The sequence below is a fragment of the Octopus bimaculoides genome, chromosome 4, assembly GCF_001194135.2.
Source record: "Octopus bimaculoides isolate UCB-OBI-ISO-001 chromosome 4, ASM119413v2, whole genome shotgun sequence".
In the NCBI taxonomy this organism is placed as follows: Eukaryota; Metazoa; Mollusca; class Cephalopoda; order Octopoda; family Octopodidae; genus Octopus; species Octopus bimaculoides.
In genome coordinates, this window is record NC_068984.1 from 140,647,816 (window position 1) to 140,665,257 (window position 17,442).

At 37.8% G+C, this 17,442-nt stretch overlaps 1 protein-coding gene across 3 annotated transcripts in view; it reads left to right on the forward strand.

The window, feature by feature from the left end:
• Nucleotides 1–17,442, forward strand: part of LOC106877931 (glutathione reductase, mitochondrial) — a 39,534-nt gene that overhangs the window by 4,662 nt on the left and 17,430 nt on the right. Inside the window, exons 1-13 of one of the 3 annotated variants that reach the window (XM_014927006.2) lie at nucleotides 603–940; nucleotides 1,657–1,880; nucleotides 3,255–3,370; nucleotides 3,581–3,650; nucleotides 4,756–4,888; nucleotides 5,475–5,529; nucleotides 6,897–6,996; nucleotides 7,561–7,647; nucleotides 8,973–9,107; nucleotides 10,764–10,875; nucleotides 12,210–12,341; nucleotides 13,080–13,213; nucleotides 14,492–15,564. In XM_014927006.2, the coding sequence (XP_014782492.1) occupies nucleotides 1,728–1,880; nucleotides 3,255–3,370; nucleotides 3,581–3,650; nucleotides 4,756–4,888; nucleotides 5,475–5,529; nucleotides 6,897–6,996; nucleotides 7,561–7,647; nucleotides 8,973–9,107; nucleotides 10,764–10,875; nucleotides 12,210–12,341; nucleotides 13,080–13,213; nucleotides 14,492–14,641 (1,377 nt within the window). In that variant the 5' untranslated portion in view covers nucleotides 603–940; nucleotides 1,657–1,727 and the 3' untranslated portion in view covers nucleotides 14,642–15,564. Of the gene's footprint in view, nucleotides 1–602; nucleotides 941–1,656; nucleotides 1,881–3,254; nucleotides 3,371–3,580; nucleotides 3,651–4,755; nucleotides 4,889–5,474; nucleotides 5,530–6,896; nucleotides 6,997–7,560; nucleotides 7,648–8,972; nucleotides 9,108–10,763; nucleotides 10,876–12,209; nucleotides 12,342–13,079; nucleotides 13,214–14,491; nucleotides 15,565–17,442 lie in introns of those variants that run through there. The other 2 variants (XM_014927005.2, XM_052967544.1) reach the window with 2 other exon arrangements.

A 17,442-nucleotide genomic window follows, 5' to 3' on the forward strand; every position in this document is an offset into this window, starting at 1 on the left:
ACTGGCAACGGCCACGCTCGAAATGGTGTATTTTATGTGCCACCCGCACAAGAGCCAGTCCAGGGACACTGGCAACGATCCCCATTTTAATTTTCGTAAAAGTTTCCAAGTACCAATGAGGCTTTTTGGCACATCTTCAATTTTCCCCATTCATGAGAGGCGCCCAGCTATCATTCATCTGAGAGTCCATCTACAGAATGTCCTCAAATTTCTATACAGCATATTTTGCCTTTTTTTTCTTCAAGTATATAAGCAACAATTTCATTCCCGAGCAACGCCGGGTGCCTCTGCTAGTATATATATATATAAAATAAACAGTTCTGTGTGAAATTAAAACAGGTTGTAGGTGAGATTCATTTTCAAGTTAACCTATTTCCAGTCTAAATATAGTAAGGAACATCTCCCTCACCGCCATCATCTGCCACCTACTGTTTCCCCTCCTCCTCCTCTCACAAGATTTACCTTTCTCTTCACTCCCTGCCTACTCTCTGTTCCCTCCCCCTCCTTCCTCTAATGGATTGTTTAAATGAAAACTAGTTTTGCTTCCTCCACCCTCTTCCTTCTCATCGTTTATCTCTCCGATATATAAACTCACACATTCTTTTTTATTTTTGTATTTGTTCGAGTTATTAGCTGGCAGCCGGGCTAAAACGCCTTAAAAAAAGTTTTCGAGCGAGTTGATCCTGGTACTTATTTGAAGTCTGGCATTTATCCCACCAGTCCTTTTCTTTTCCTTTTTGCCAAACTGCTAAGTTACGGAAACAAAGAAAACAACACTGGTGGTCAAACAAAGACGATCACAAAAACTTTACCGACACACACGCACACAACGGGCTTCTGCGCCTTCCATCCATTAAATTCACTGACAAGGCATTGCTCAGTCTGGGGCTGGAGTACAAAACAAACCCCAAGTGAAACCTCACGGTGTTAGGGACTCTGTGTATGTATTATATATATATGTAGCTTGTGTGCAGCCTTATTTTGTAATATACATACATTATATATCTCGTTGCTATTATGCAAAACTGTTGTAAGTCCAAAACGTTGCTTTTTCAGAAAACGGAAACATAGTTTCATCATTCCATTTCTTTTTACATTAGAAACAGTTTCAGCTTATCAATATTACTTTGGTGGGTGTATAAAATCGTAACTCCATGCATGTATGATATTTTCAGTCAGAAATATCTTTTTGCAAAACTGTGGTATGTGGGACTTACTACACTTTTGAAAAATGCTAAACCGTCGTAGTACACTTTGACAATCTTCATATCTTGGCATCTGAAGCAGCTGGAGATACGATAGTTTGACCAAAAGAACCGGCTATTGCAAGCAAACACATAAATATTGCAAAAAAAAAACAAAAAAAAAACGCATTAGTTTAACATAATAGCAACGATATATATACTTTTACTGTTTTTAGTTTCTGGAATTTGTCCATGCTGATGTGCACGCGTGTTTGTGATTGTGTATGTATGTATGTGTGTGTTTGTGTGTCTTTATGCTTGTGTGGATGTTTATATTTGTGTGGCTAGCTTCCCCTCCCCTTCACCTTATTCTCCTTTCTACCTCCCACTGTCTCTCACAACCCCTCTCTCCTCCTACCTTTCTTCTCTTAATGTATCTTTATCTCTCTCTCTCTCTCTTCTCTCCCTCCAGGTGTTGTCTCTGGGCGTACGCTTTCCAATTCATTGCTCAGTCGCGGCCGAAAACACCTCAAAGCTGCTGTCATGTCACGTCTTTTGAGTGCATTGTCTCCACACGTCACCTATGACTACCTAGTGATTGGTGGCGGCTCAGGTGGGCTGGGTAGTGCCCGTCGGGCTGCTGAATTTGGTGCGAAAGTGGCCATCATTGAGGAAGCTGCATTGGGTGGTACTTGCGTAAGTTACAAAAGTTTCTTCAAGTTATCTACTGTTTAATACTTGGTCACAGTGGAGGCGCGATGGCCCGGTGGTTAGGGCAGCGGACTCGCGGTCATAGGATCGCGGTTTCGATTCCCAGACCGGGCGTTGTGAGTGTTTACTGAGCGAAAACACCTAAAGCTCCACGAGGCTCCGGCAGGGGATGGTGGCGAACCCTGCTGTACTCTTTCACCACAACCTTCTCTCACTCTTATTTCCTGTTTCTGTTGTGCCTGTAATTCAAAGGGTCAGCCTTGTCACACTGTGTCACGCTGAATATCCCCGAGAATTACGTTAAGGGTACACGTGTCTGTGGAGTGCTCAGCCACTTGCACGTTAATTTGTTGGTTACAATATTGTATAAACATGCCATAGAATTCTTTTTTCCCCATCTTAATTTTTGTTGGATTAATCAATTTTCTTTTTATAAATAAATCAGCAGTGAAGCATTTGGTCTAACTGCCTGTATTTGAAACATTCCGGCCTTAATTTCAGAGTGTCTATCTAAGGATTACTCAGCCATTTACATTATAAGTATGTGGAGGTTATTAATCATCTGGAATACTTTATTGAAAAGCTATGAGATTAATAATAAACTGTGAGATAATCATAATCGTCATTATCATCGTTTAACGTCCGCTTTCCATGCTGGCATGGGTTGGATGGTTTGACTGAGGACTGGTGAGCCAGAGGCTGCACCAGGCTCAATCTGAAGTTCAGCAGATCAGATATTGCCAAGCCTTTGGCAAAATTTGATGTAGATTCTCTGCTCAACTTTTGGTGTCATGATCAATGCGGCGATCACACTCTACACACCTTCCTTCCAAGCACTGCTGTAAATAGCAGAAATGAGCTAGAACGTTAAAACTTAGTGCGTATGTGTAGCAGAGTCTAATGTCAATCTGTACCAAGCGGCTTCACTCTCTGTGCTTTAGCTTCATTACTATAGCAACAGTCTGGATACTTATTGATCAGACCACTTATATATGTGTGTGTGTACATTTGTTTATATATGTGTGTTTAGCTGTGTGTGTGTGACATCATTAAAAAAGTCACGATAATGTTGATATTAATAGTTATCACATTAGTACATTTCAGCTAATTAGATACTATTCTGGTTGTCGTGGATATTGTGGTGTTGTGGTTATTTTGTTAGTATTAAGGTTATTATTATAACTATTGTCGTTAGTATTGAGGCTGTTCTTACATTGTATGTGCTGTAACATTTTCTCGGATCAAGCAGTATGGCACACAGGCTGGTCTCAGACCCTTTTTTCCCAAAGAAGCAGACTGGTAATAGCACACTAGGAGAATTTTGGTTATTTGACTGGTCTTTTACCTCTACCACTGCAGGTCAATGTTGGCTGTGTCCCAAAGAAGGTGATGTACAATGCTGCTGTCCATGCTGAATATATAAGAGATCATCAGGATTATGGTTTCTCAGTGGAGAAGAAGGAATTTGATTTCAAGTGAGTCATTAAAACTTATTGTCTTTGTTCCTACACTTCATAACCTTCCCATCAGCCTCTCTTGTGTGACAGATCAGGGCAGAAAGTTGCCTTTGTTTCCATGGCTTAATCTGTTATGATTTATAAAAATAATAGTGATGAAAATCACCTCATTTCTGAGACTACATAACCCTCCCATCAGTCTCACTGTTCTCTTCTATTTTATAACAGACACTTGAAGAAATCCCGTGACGCCTACATCAAGAGACTAAATGGAATTTATGCTAATAACCTAGAAAAAGTGAGTATTTGACAATAATAGCTATTTAACTTTTAAAGCTATTTTGACATTAACCATTGTTTAGTCAAGATGGTGTTAAAAAAAGAACGATGGATGTCCCTAAAAGAGTTATCTGGAGGAGAGGGAGTGATGGCAGGCAGTGTAATAAAGTAAATGTGAAAATAAATCAGATACCCATAGATAAAATGCAAACCCTCCATATTACATATTAACTTACTATATTTTACTATTCTACATAATACTGTACTTTATGCTCTTCTGCTGTACTCTAATGGCACCTTACCATACACTACATGCTTCTATTACTTATGGTCTTCAGCTATCTTTCCCCAGTTGTTAGGCTGGTTGCTGACTAAAAGGCTCAACCTTCTTGATGAAATCACAAAAGTGTTTCTTAAGTAAAACCCTGCCTTGCGCTGTGAGATTTTGTAAATTTTGAATCTGTGATCTGTTTGTGTATTCTTGTGTCTGGCAATTTTTTTTACATGTACCATCTATCAGTGGAATTTATATTTTTCAGTTTTTGGTTTGGATTCTTATTGATTATGTTTTGGATGCATTCATCCCATCTGTTGTTCATACAGTGAATGTTATATTATATTATGACCATGAAGGGAAGCTGTAGAAGCGGTAGACCCAGGAAGGCATGAACTGAGGTGGTGAAGCATGATCTTCAGATGTTGGGTTTCGTGGAGGCGATGACAAGTGATTGACATCTTTGGTGATTTTACTGTGTTTGAGAAGACATGTCAAGTCAAGTGAAACCATAGTCATGACCGGTGCTGGGTACACGGAAAAGACACCTGTGCCAGTGACCCGTAAAAGGCAGCCACTTCACTAAGGGCACCCAGCTGTAGAAACCAAGCCAAATCAGACTGGAACCTGTTCCAGCTCTTCAGCCTACCAAACCCAGTCAGACTGTCTAACCCATGCCAGCTTGGAAAACAGGTGCTAAATGATGATGATGATGATGACTGTATGATGACACGACAATTTTTTTTGCTAAGTCACTATTGTAAGCTTACAATTATATATGAGTTATTAGGCTTGAAACTGATAAACCAAATTTATGTTAATTAATCTGTTTTGTATTATCTTCATCTAGTCAAAAGTTGAGCGAATTGTGGGCCATGCCAAATTCTTATCTAATCAAACGATAGATGTGAATGGTGAGAATTATTCAGCAAAACACATTCTGATCGCAACTGGAGGGAAACCACTTATACCAGACATACCTGGTAGGTAGGTGGGGATATTTAATTATGTTCTACAACCTTGAGTATCAATGAAAAACCACTTGCTGGTCCCTGGTTATCTTTGGATCCTCAAATCCTTAAAACTTATAGGTACCATTACTTCTTCCTTAATTAGTATAAAAAAAAAACTTTTACCTAAAATGGAACCAGTCTTTCTTCCATACATGCATCTGTGGTTTGTTGTTGGTAGTCGTAATCAAACAGTCCTGTGAGCTAAGATATTCTGTCCATGACCATCCCATAGTATATCTAAGATCACATTATCTTGTGTGTCTTTCTATTTTTAATAGTTAAGTATCTTGCCTAAATAAAGTACAGTGAATTATACCACACTATTGTACCTGCCTATGGCTGTGTAGACTGAGCTGATGACAGTTAAATATCTTGGCCATTGATACAATATAGGGAATTATATATTAGGTGTCTACTTCATGTTCTTCACAAATTGGGAACTACATCATACATGTCAACCATAGCCCATACCTTATATTCACACACACACACACACACTCTCTCTTTCTCTCTCTCTCTTCTAAACTATAAGATAAGCTGTATATATATTTTACAGGTGCCCAGTATGGTATAAGCAGTGATGGTTTTTTTGAATTACCAGATTTACCAAAGTAAGTAATAGCTACATTCTGTTAAATCTGTAAATATCTGAGATATGTTATTGTTATTAATCTTATAATTATCAACAAAGCCATCGGCTGGCAGAATCGTTAGCAAAATTACCTGGGCAAAATGCTTAGTGGCAGTTCATCCATCTTTTATGTTCCGAGTTCAAATTTCACCAAGTTCAGCTTTGTCTTTCATCCCCTTGGGGTTGATAAAATAAGTACCGGTTGAACACTGGAATCAAAATCATCAATTTACCCCCTCCCACAAAATTGCTGGCCTTGTGCCAAAATTTGAAACCAATATTATAAATATTCATAAGACAGTGAGCTGGCGGAATCATTAACATGCTGCGCAAAATTGGTGACATTTCATCTGTCTTTACATTCTGAGTTCAAATTCTGCTGAGATTGACTTAGCCTTTCATCCTCTTGGGGGTCAATAAAACGAGTACCAGCTGAGAACTGGGGTCAGTGTAATCAACTGGCACCCATTTCCTTGAAATTGTTGTTCTTTTGCCAAAATTTGAAACCATTATTGTGATTATCTACATGTGGTAAGAAGTTTGTTTAGCAACTACATGGTCCTGGGTTCAGTCCCTCTGTATGGCACTTTGGGCAAATGTCTTCTACTCTGTCCCTCAGGCCTACTAAAGCCTTGTGAGTAGATTTGGTTGACAGTAATTGAATGAAGTCCTTTGTGTGTGTGCTTGTGTTTGTGCCTCACTACCATTTAATAACCAGTGCTGGTTTGTTTACATCCCCATTAGCAGTTTGATATGGGAGACCTATAAAATAAGTACCAGGCTTTAAGAAAAATAAAGTACTGGGTTCGATTTGTTAAACTAACCCCTTCAGGCAGTGCCCCAGCATAACTGCAGCCTAATGACTAAAACAAGGGAAAGATGATAAAACATATACTTTTAACCCCTTCTTTACAGTATATATATATTCAGCATTTATATAGCTACACTATCAATCTCATCTATAGGGGTTACCCCCTTTGGACAGTAAGTTGTGATTTGAGAAAGATTTGGCTGGTATTTCTAGCAAATCATGTAATTATATAGGGATTCCTGCATCAACTCATTGTTGCTTAATATAGTAGCTGAGTATCATCATCATCATCATCAAATACAATAAAAGACATCAAATTACTTTTACTTCGTTAGTTCAAATCCTACTAAAGGTAATTTGTTTTTTGTCCAGTCATGGGGGTCAACTTAAATCCTTGATTTCCCACTCCAGTCCCAGATGTGTAGCTGTGTGTGTCTCTTAGAAATTACGATCACCGTCATCACTACAAACACCCTCTTCTTCCTATCACCATCATCATCATCATCATAACTTAAAAAGTTTTCTATTAATTTCAGAAAATGTGTTGTTGTTGGTTCTGGTTACATTGGTGTAGAACTTGCTGGAATATTCAAATCTCTCGGTGCAGATACCTCTCTGCTTATTCGATACGACAAGGTGAGATTCCATGATGTGACAGCTTTTGTTTATTCACTGATTCTGTACAACGTTCATTGTGATGTGGAAATACTTATCTCAAGACACTCAGGTCTCTATTGATACCACAAATTGAAACATTGGGAACCTGAGAATAAGAGAAGCCATCTTCATTAACAAGCTCAAACCACATATTAGCAACAACTGAGCTTAGAGTAGCTGGTTGACTATTATAGCAATGCTATCCTGTGCATGCAAAGCAACCTTCTGAACACACACACACACACACACACACACACACACACACACACACACACATGCACTTACTTTGGAGCAAAAAAGCTAGATCACATCACTAAATCTGAAGATTTCCTGAAGAAAAGTCCTGACCCTGAAATATTGAATTACAAGATAACCGTATAAACCATAGACTTATTTTCTTATAATTCATGTTATTTAGGCTTTTCAGAAAAGCTATAAACGTATAAATCTACCTACCCACCACTACACATTGTGATTAATTACTGTTTTATTAAAATATATTAGTAACGGGAAGTTAATAAATTTCCCATGTCACAATTTCAGGTTCTACGCCAATTTGATGAATCTATTAGCTCAGCAGTTACAGAGAACCTGGAACATTCTAAAATCAACCTTCAGAGACACACACAAGTGAGTATTTTTATGATGTGATTGTTTACTTTTAGAATGACATTGTAGGGTGTGTGTGAAAAGTTGGATCTGGCCAGTTTGAACATAAAACAGGCAGAATATTCTGGCCAGATACTAAAGGGTTAACTATCACACATCAAACTACAGCATGGAATAAAAATACCTTCAGTGCTGGCAGGACACGTAATTTTACCCAGACTTGTTTTATGTCCATTTTTCCACACTGGCGTTGATCGGACAAAGAATTGTTTGAGGCAGTATTTTATGGCCAAATACTAATCTTGTCACCAAACCTGATGTGTTTTTCTATCAAAGGATTTTTTTTTATTCTCTTGGTCTTTAAAAGTTTAGAGTCTCATAGAAGCAATAACAAATGACTGAGACTGTTGGTGATTTGCTGTCGTTTTAGAGCAGTGCCACTCAAAGTGGTGGTCCTAGGATTAGTGCTGGTCTGCGAGCCATCAGCTGCCAGTACGTGGCGAGTTTCCAGAAAACAAAGAAACATTATAAAATGCTTATGTAATATTGTATTATTTGTTTACAAAATAAATATAAGATAAAAATTAATTGTCAACTTTTATTATATTCATTATATTGTTTCCGGTATAAATTAATATTACTAAGAGATATTACTGGTCCCCCAACATCACTTGACAACCGATGCTGGTGTGTTTACATCCCTGTAACTTAGCAGTTCAGCAAAAGAGACCGATAGAATAAGTACTAGGCTTACAAAGAATAAGTCCTGGGGTCGATTTGTTCGACTAGAAGGCGGTGCCCCAGCATGGCCGCAGTCACATGACTGAAACAAGTAAAGGATAAAAGAGAATATTGTTTTATTGTGACAAAACCTTTTATCAATGCCTTCTGCCTAACCTGAGCAGGCACACATGGTGTGTGCATGCAAAGTGTTATGGTCCTGCATATATCTAGTGTTACTTCACATTATTTACATTTGACGGATATTTGTCCTCATCTTGTTTGTTGTTAACACAACATTTCAGCTGCTGTACTCTCCAACCTTCATCAGGTGTCTTGGAGAAATTTCAAACCTGGATTCTCATTCCTAAGCTGAAGTGTTGTGTTATCAACAAGCAAGTTGAGGACAAATATCCATCAAATGTAAATAATGTACATAGTTCTTCATCTCTTAAATATAGAACTGTAGTGTATCTAGAATTTTTTTTAAAGTGAGAAGATAAATTTTATGAATTGTTTTTAGGAAGCGGTTTTGCCATGTAGAAGTTTTCTTAGTGTTACAAAAAGTTTTTAATGTAGGTGTGTAGCAAATGGTGTGCATGACTTTTGAAATTATAATTTTACAGGTGCAAGAAGTGAAAAAGCAAAGTAACGGTCAGCTAACTGTGAACTCTAACCAAGGGACCATTTCAGATGTTGACTGTCTTTTGTGGGCCATTGGCCGTGTCCCCAATATTTCAAACCTTGGACTTGAAAATACTGTATGTTTGTTTTTTTACATTTTTAAATGTTGTTCATAGAATATATTCTTCAATGTTCTTGTTTTTAATGTTATTGTTTGCAGTGTGTGTGTGTGTGGTGGGGGAGGTGCTTACTGTGAATTAAATTTACCCTCACCCTTGATTCATTTGATCCTTTCTTTCTATCTGGACAAAATCCATTGGTGAAGCAGGCATCAAAAGAATCATTAATCAGATTTTCTCTGTCTCATTAATCTCTCTAATTCTACAAATAATCTATACATCAATTCACATAGACGCAGGAGTGGCTGTGTGGTAAGTAGCTTGCTTACAAACCACATGGTTCCGGGTTCAGTCCCACTGCGTCGCATCTTGGGCAAGTGTCTTCTACTATAGCCTCGGGCCGACCAAGGCCTTGTGAGTGGATTTGGTAGACGGAAACTGAAAGAAGCCCGTCGTATATATATATATATATATATATATATATATATATATATATATATATATATATATATGTGTCTTTGTGTGTCTGTGTTTGTCCCCCTAGCATTGCTTGACAACCGATGCTGGTGTGTTTATGTCCCCGTAACCTAGCAGTTCGGCAAAAGAGACCGATAGAATAAATACTAGGCTTACAAAGAATAAGTCCCGGGGTCGATTTGCTTGACTAAAGGCGGTGCTCCAGCATGGCCGCAGTCAAATGACTGAAACAAGTAAAAGAGTAAAAGAGTATCTGTTTGTAGAATCCTCACATATAACGCGCACTTACTGCCTTAAACACCAGGTACATTGTTCTGCTACTCTGTGAACACTATAGATTTATGTCTGTATGGTTACACTGTCTGAAACACCATTGCTGGTGTCACATAAAAAGTGCTATGCCAATGCTATGTAAAAGCACCCATGCTGGTTCCATATACAGGCTGTTCAAAAAGTCTCTCCGCAGTAAGTATTTTATTGCAACGATGGTATAAGACTACAAAAGAATATATTAGACTTTACAAGACTTTAAAAAAGAACTTTATAAGAGGTGTTGAAAGTGTCATCCTTCATTTTCAATACATAAGTTGACTCTTCTGCACATGTTTTGAAATACATCCACCTCTTTATTGACAGGCTTGATTGGCCAGAGGAAATTTTGTACCCTTTTGCATCTGTGCAGAAAAAGGAAGAAGATTGTCCCCTAATGTTCACACTCTCTCTTCTTGTTATGCCTCTAGGTGGGTCGAACACCAGGTTGAGTCAACAGCGTTAAATCGTTCTTCTCAGTAACCAGGCAACATCGCTGGTCAAACTGCGAACGATTTATCTCCCTTCATTCACTTCTCTAACTTCAACAAAAATTGAACTGGACTGGTTTTGAGGACCAATCCAAACATTTCTGTAGTTTAGAGTGTAAATAAAAATATAATGAAGAGATATGAAAGAAAATCGATATTGCTACATTGTTTAGCCCAGATCAAAGACCATCTGGTTACAGATGGCCTTTGACGGGATGTCCAGACAGGACAACATTAACCAATGTAAAGTTTTCAAATAGCAGGTTCCACTTTTGGTACTTAAACTTTGGTATTTATTAGTCTTTTCTTTTTCTAAGATTGCTGCTTATAATTTCCAATATCATTTATTATTGAACTCCTTAGCAGTTTGTTCAGATGATGTTTTTTTTGCTTTTAGGCAGTGAAATGTGATACCAAAGGCCACATTATCGTCGATGAGTACCAAAATACCAGTGTCAGTCATATCTATGCCTTAGGAGATGTCTGTGGAAAATTCCAGTTAACACCAGGTAAATTAGCAATTATTATTATTTTTAAATATTATAAAGCCTAGCTGTAGGCGAAGTAAGAAGAATGTAAATGCATCCCTTGTGTGCTGTTATAGAAAAACGAAGTGGGGGAGTTTCCTGATGTATAATTTCACAATTTATTGACTGCTCCTCAGAGACAACATACCTGGTCTTCATCCTCAATCAATATTTATAGTGGTAGTAGTACAGGAGCATGTGCAGTAACAGTGCATCCCCCATTTGTTGGTGTTTCTCTACTATTTGAAAAGGTTTTCAAGGCCATTTGCCAACAGGTTTACTTTATAAATTTGACCCTGCATTCAATTTTCCACCATTCATTTGCTTCACACTTGCTGTGCCCACCAGAAAAGGATGTGGTATACAGCCTTTGTTTATACAAAGATAAATAACACCAGTTAATTAATTCACTGGTAAACATGTTTGTGTCACGTATCTGATGCAAGTATGCTAGCTATGCCTTTTATATTGTAATACTGTCATTGATAGGATGTAGATATCAACAGGAGGGGGTGGGAAAAGAAGAAAGGTTTCTGATATAGATGGTGGAGGCAGGAATTGGAGGGTGCACCATGAATGAGCAAGCCACATGGCTACACATGTGGCAGAGACATACTAATGAGAAAGACAAGGTGTATGTTTTCAACAGGCAAAAAATGTAACTTCTAATGAACGAAACATAAAAACATGAAAGTTCGGAGTATCTTCTTATTCATGTATATATGCATCCACACAATTGTTTTTCTAAATGAAGGTGTAATTTAGTGGATAAGGATGTTACTATCTGTTGTGGTGATAGGCAGTAACACCCCTTGGGATTAAAAGTTGGACTCACCGAATTCTTATAAAAGAGTAATGTGTATCGTTGAGATGAGCGAAGGCATTTGGATTCTCATGTAGCAGTAATATGTTGTGTGAAGACATTGTTTTACCTCTGCTTTGTTAAATCACATATCCAAAAATCAAGGATATAAAACTACCTTTAGTTTCGATATAAGGTTTCTAGTTTGACTCCTGTCTTAGACTCTGTATATTCTAAGACCCAGCCTTGTCACATTCTGTGTCACACTGAATCTCCCTGAGAACTGTGTTGAGGGTACATGCGTCCATGGAGTGCTCAACCATTTGCACGTTAATCTTATGAGCAGGTTGTTCTGTTGATTGGATCAGCTTGGAACCCCTTGTCATCATAACTGAGAGGATGCCAGTATACAAGACTTCATCACCACTATATCTGTTATTATTATCATTACTACTGTCACCATATTTTGTATATGTTGTAAGCTGATTATTTCTATATTGTGTGTTGATTGCAGTGGCTATAGCTGCTGGACGTCGATTAGCTCACCGGCTTTTTAATGATGAAGCAGAATCCAAGATGGACTACACTGATATTCCATCAGTTGTTTTCAGCCATCCTCCAGTTGGATCTGTTGGATTGACACAAGGTCAGTGTACTTTTTTTTTTTTTATTTGTTTACTTTAACATATGTCAATTCTTTTTCATCATATTTTTTCCACTTTTTCCATGGAATTCATTGGGGCAGATTTTCTGTGGTTGGATACCTCTCCTGCACCAACTCTCTCTTATTTCCAATTAAAGTAATATTCCCTTAAGACAAGATATGTTTCACAGAAGATTGGAAACAAAGGACACCGCTTTCATAATGGTGGCACTTGTTTATAACTATTATATGAAGACAAAAGAATAACACAATATATTCACAAGGCTTTGGCCAGCCTGGTGCTATATTAGAAGACACTTGCCCAGAGTGCCACACAGGGAAACTGAACTCTAAACCAGTGGTTTGGAAGCTTTACATTAACACAATGCCACTGTTAACCTTTATTGGTTTACCTTGGCACATACATACCTCACTGTCTCTTATACGTTTTTTTTGCCATCATTTCTCTCATGTTCTTATATGAGGGGGGGGGTGCTGAAAAGTTCCTGGTTTTGGGTAAATAAAAAAAATACAAGAGGATGAGTTAATTATGCTTTTATTAAACATATTCCCCTCTCAGATTCGCACACTTCAGTTTTTCTAAGCCCTGTAAAAGAACTCAGAAGGTTGGGCTGCCAAGAAGGCCTTACACAATACCCTTGAAGTCAGGAACTTTTCAGTAACCCCTCGTGGACGTGGCTGTCATCATCACTAATGTTCTCTTCTTCATCTTCAATCCAGCTGAGGCAGAGAAACTCCATGGTAAATCCAAAATCAAGACCTACCAGACCAATTTCACCCCAATGTATTATGCTGTCACCACACACAAAGAGAAATGTATGATGAAGTTGATTTGTCTTTTACCTGAAGAGAAGGTAAATACACTTTCTGTTGTTGGTATTTTCTTTGTTTCAACTTAATTTTGTTTTTTTCCTTGCATCACCACTTTCACCTACACAACAGGCTTCTTTCAGTCTCTGCTTACTGAATTCACTGACAGGGCTTTGGTTGACCCAAGGCTATAGAAGACACTTGTTTAAGGTGCTACACAGTGAGATTGAACCTGAATCTGCATGCTTGGGAAGCCAACTTCTCAACCATGCAACTGTATCTGTGCCTTTTATATAAAAGTCAAGAAGAATAACTCAAAGTGGCCAGTGGCATGAATGTGAAGAACAAAGATGGAGAAAGGTCTACTAAATACCATACAAGATGAATTCTTGATTTATTGAAACTATCTTTAGTTTAAGAGAATCTAAGCGAACACCTAGCAACATTTGCAGCTGTCTCCAACTGAGAAGGGGAGATAATCTCATAGAATCGACAATCAGTCTTCAGAATTAACATGTCATTAAGGAACATTCTGTTTTCTATATCGGGAGACAAGAGGACAGCTGTGAACATGTTTCTACTTCAATACACACACATCAACATTGTTGTTTAACATCTGTTGTCCATGCTGGCATGGGTTGGACAGGCTGACATGCTGGACCAATCCAAGAGTGTAATGGGTGCTTTTACGTGCCACTTGCATGGGTGCCATTTATGTGACACTTGAACAACACTGGCATTTGCCATGACTGATTTTGCTTGGCTTGATGGGTCTTCTATATATATATATATATATGAGAGAGGCGCTTTCCAGTTTCCATCTACCAAATCCACTCACAAGGCTTTGGTACCCCAATATACTAACACATCACTGGACATCAAAAACACACACCAAAATGACCAACTTACATGTGTAGCCATCTGGTTCACCAGTCCTCAGTCAAATCGTCCAACCCATGCTAGCATGGAAAGCGGACGTTAAACAACGATGATGATGATATAAAAAAAAGCTCCAATCTAATTTGGCAGAGTTTCTACAACTGGATGCCCTTCCTATTGGATTAATTGCTATATATTGATTAGTGTGTTAAAGTGTTGAGTAATGCACTGGCACAGTTTTGGCTACCTGGTGTCATCTGCAGTTGGGGTGTATTTCTGTTGGATCTACTTCAACAATTCCACAGTATTAGACACCAGATAGCCCACACCATGCCAGTGCTCAACACTTCAGTACATTATTATGCTTATATATATATATTGTGTGTAGCTGTTGAACTTTGGTCCCTGTATCTTGTAATGCTTTAATATATCTCCTAACACAGGTGATTGGTCTGCATATGGCTGGAATGGCCTCGGATGAGATGCTGCAAGGATTCGCTGTTGCTGTAAAGATGGGTGCTACCAAGTCTCACTTTGACAACACCACTGCCATACACCCCACATCATCTGAAGAATTTGTCACTCTCAGATGAAAACACAGCTTTACTCAGATTGGTTCCACATCAACCTGTTTGGTGTGGCCATAAATTGTATTTTTACACACACAGAAGAAGACAGAATATATATATATATTCTACTATGTTACCCATTTAGTTCAAGTTAAGGTAAAGGTGCTTGGTTAAAGTTTCTCAAATTGCAGCATTAAATAATTCGCTTTCTAGATTCTCCCTGACTAATCCAGACTGATCTGGAGGTCATAAGCTGAAAGCATTAAGGGCCCCGCCAAATACTATTTAGATCTAATATTGCTTCAGTTAATTTACCATAAAAAATTCCAGTTATGGTCAGTAACCTTAATGTTACTAAGTGAATGTCTAAGAATTCTAAAAAGATCTGTTTGTCCTTTTTCTTTTTTTTTTTTATAATTTAGCAGATCTCTTTGGGTGTGTTGTTTTTATTTGCTGTATTCTCTTAAAAATCTCAAAAGCTCAAACCAAATATAATCCACATTAATCGTTAATCTGAAAGGACCTGTAAAGATTCTAGATATTGGGCTTTCTCTTCTGAATACATATGCAGTTTTTTGGGGGTAACAGGTGGGGTGTTATTGAGCATCAAGCAGGTGCAACATACCTTGCTGATAGAAAAACTTGTGAAATGGGTCTAACAAACGCCACCATCTGATTCTGAGATCTCTACTTGAAGGTTTGGAAATATTTTCTTGTAGAAAGTTATTTGGCATTATTGGAATCTAGAAAAGCAAATCATGAATCAATATGATTTGATTATAATGGTCAAATCTTTCATTGTTGATTTTTCACAGTTACTCCATTTTAGTATAAATGAATTATTTTTTTTATCAGAATTTATTATTAAAAATTTTCAAAATCTCTGTTATCAAGCTGGAAAACAAGTGCACTTATAATTTTTATAATAAAATTCTTTTCTAGAGAAATCAGTCTATGTTATTTTTTTTCATCATTTTAACATGTTTAATCCAAGGTCAATCAAGGCTCTGTAGACCTATAAGGATATTTCATATCACCATACTGGATTTTATTCAAGCATTGAATACTATATAGATTACATATGTGTCCTTAAGATATTAGGGCGTAAATTGAGTGAGATTTATACACACACACTCTGTGCCCATAAAGTCTTTCTTCACTCATATTGATTAGATGTGTGTTGGGCAAAAAAAAATGGAAGCCACATTGAATTGCACCAAACTGTACATGAACTTTATTAGTTGGTTTCTTATTCAACATGTTGCAAGTTACTCTAATAGATAACTTTCAAATCCCACCGTAACTGTATGGACACTATCATCATTTAATGTCCATTTTCCATGTTGGCATGGGTTAGATGGTTTCACTGGAACTAGTCAACTGGAATGCTGTACTAGGCCCCAGTCTGATTTTGACTTGGTTTCTAGGCTGGATGCTCTTTATATGTGTATGTATATATATATGTATATATAAGTGTGTGTGTATATATATGTATGTGTGGAGGCGCAATGGCTCAGAACCTAATCAAGCAGAATCTCTACTTGATCTCATGAAACTTGTGTTCATGGAGTAAACCATACTCTCCTAAACAATTACATATTAGACCTCTGCTTCACCAACAATCTTCTCAAACCGCAACATGATAGAACTGACGATATACAGTCTAAGATTAATTAATGATGAATTCTACACAGATGGCAGCTGAAACTTATCCAGTCTAAACTTCTAAAAGGCTGACTGGAGTTAACTGAAAAATAGATACTGCAGCAAAATTGGCTTAAAAGTCCTATGCAAGACATTGATATGTAACTAACAGAATTCATGTCAGTAATGCAAGCCATTTGCAATAAATTTGTCCCAGCTAAGAGAGCTACAACATAAAAAACATTATTTCCTGAAACAGGAAAGTCCTTATGAGACAGAATAAAGATCTCCAATCACACAAACAACTTAATGACAGTGAGAAATCCCTCCTCAAAGAGGCACTCTTAGAGATGGAGAATAAATTCAGAATCAACCATGAAAAGAAAAGAGCAGAAAGAGAAATGAGGGCCGTGGGGAAATATACAAATGAATCTTAAAGCCTTTGACAAGTTTGCAAAAGAATCTGCCTTGGTGCAACACAAAATAGAGCCACTGTTTGAAGACAGCCCACTAGTTGCAGACTCCAGGCAGATAAGTGTTAAACAATTCCAAAATGTCTTCACTTCTCCACTGGGAAACATGCAAGCCTAAAGAGCTTTTCAACACTGCAGATCTACATGGAAAAGAGGCAATCATCGATTACATTGACATAAAAGATGTAATACTGGCCATTGATGAAATGAACTCAGCAACAAGCACTGGTGGATTTCTGGCTGTTCTTTTAATGACATGGAAAAAGGTTTTGCAAAACCACTGTACATAGTTTTACAGAGTTTCTTTGCATGTGGTAAACGTCTCAAATTGTTAAAAGCAGAAACCATATATATATGTGTGTGTGTGTGTGTGTGTATGTTTGTGTGTCCATGTTTGTCCCTCCACCATCACTTGACAACTGATGCTGGTGTGTTTACGTCCCTGTAACATTAGCAGTTCAACAAAAGAGACTGATAGAATAAGTACTAGGCTTACAAAGAATAAGTTATGGGGTTGATTTGTTTGACTAAAGGTGGTGCTCCAGCATGGCCGCAGTCAAATGACTGAAACAAAGAAAAGAGTAAAAGATATATATATATAAGGAAAGATTTGCCAATGTTCTGCGCCGTGAGGACCAAAGACTCGAGGTATTTCGTGTTGCAAGACAGTGTAGGAGAGAGAATAGTGATGTTGTAGGAGAGAAATGT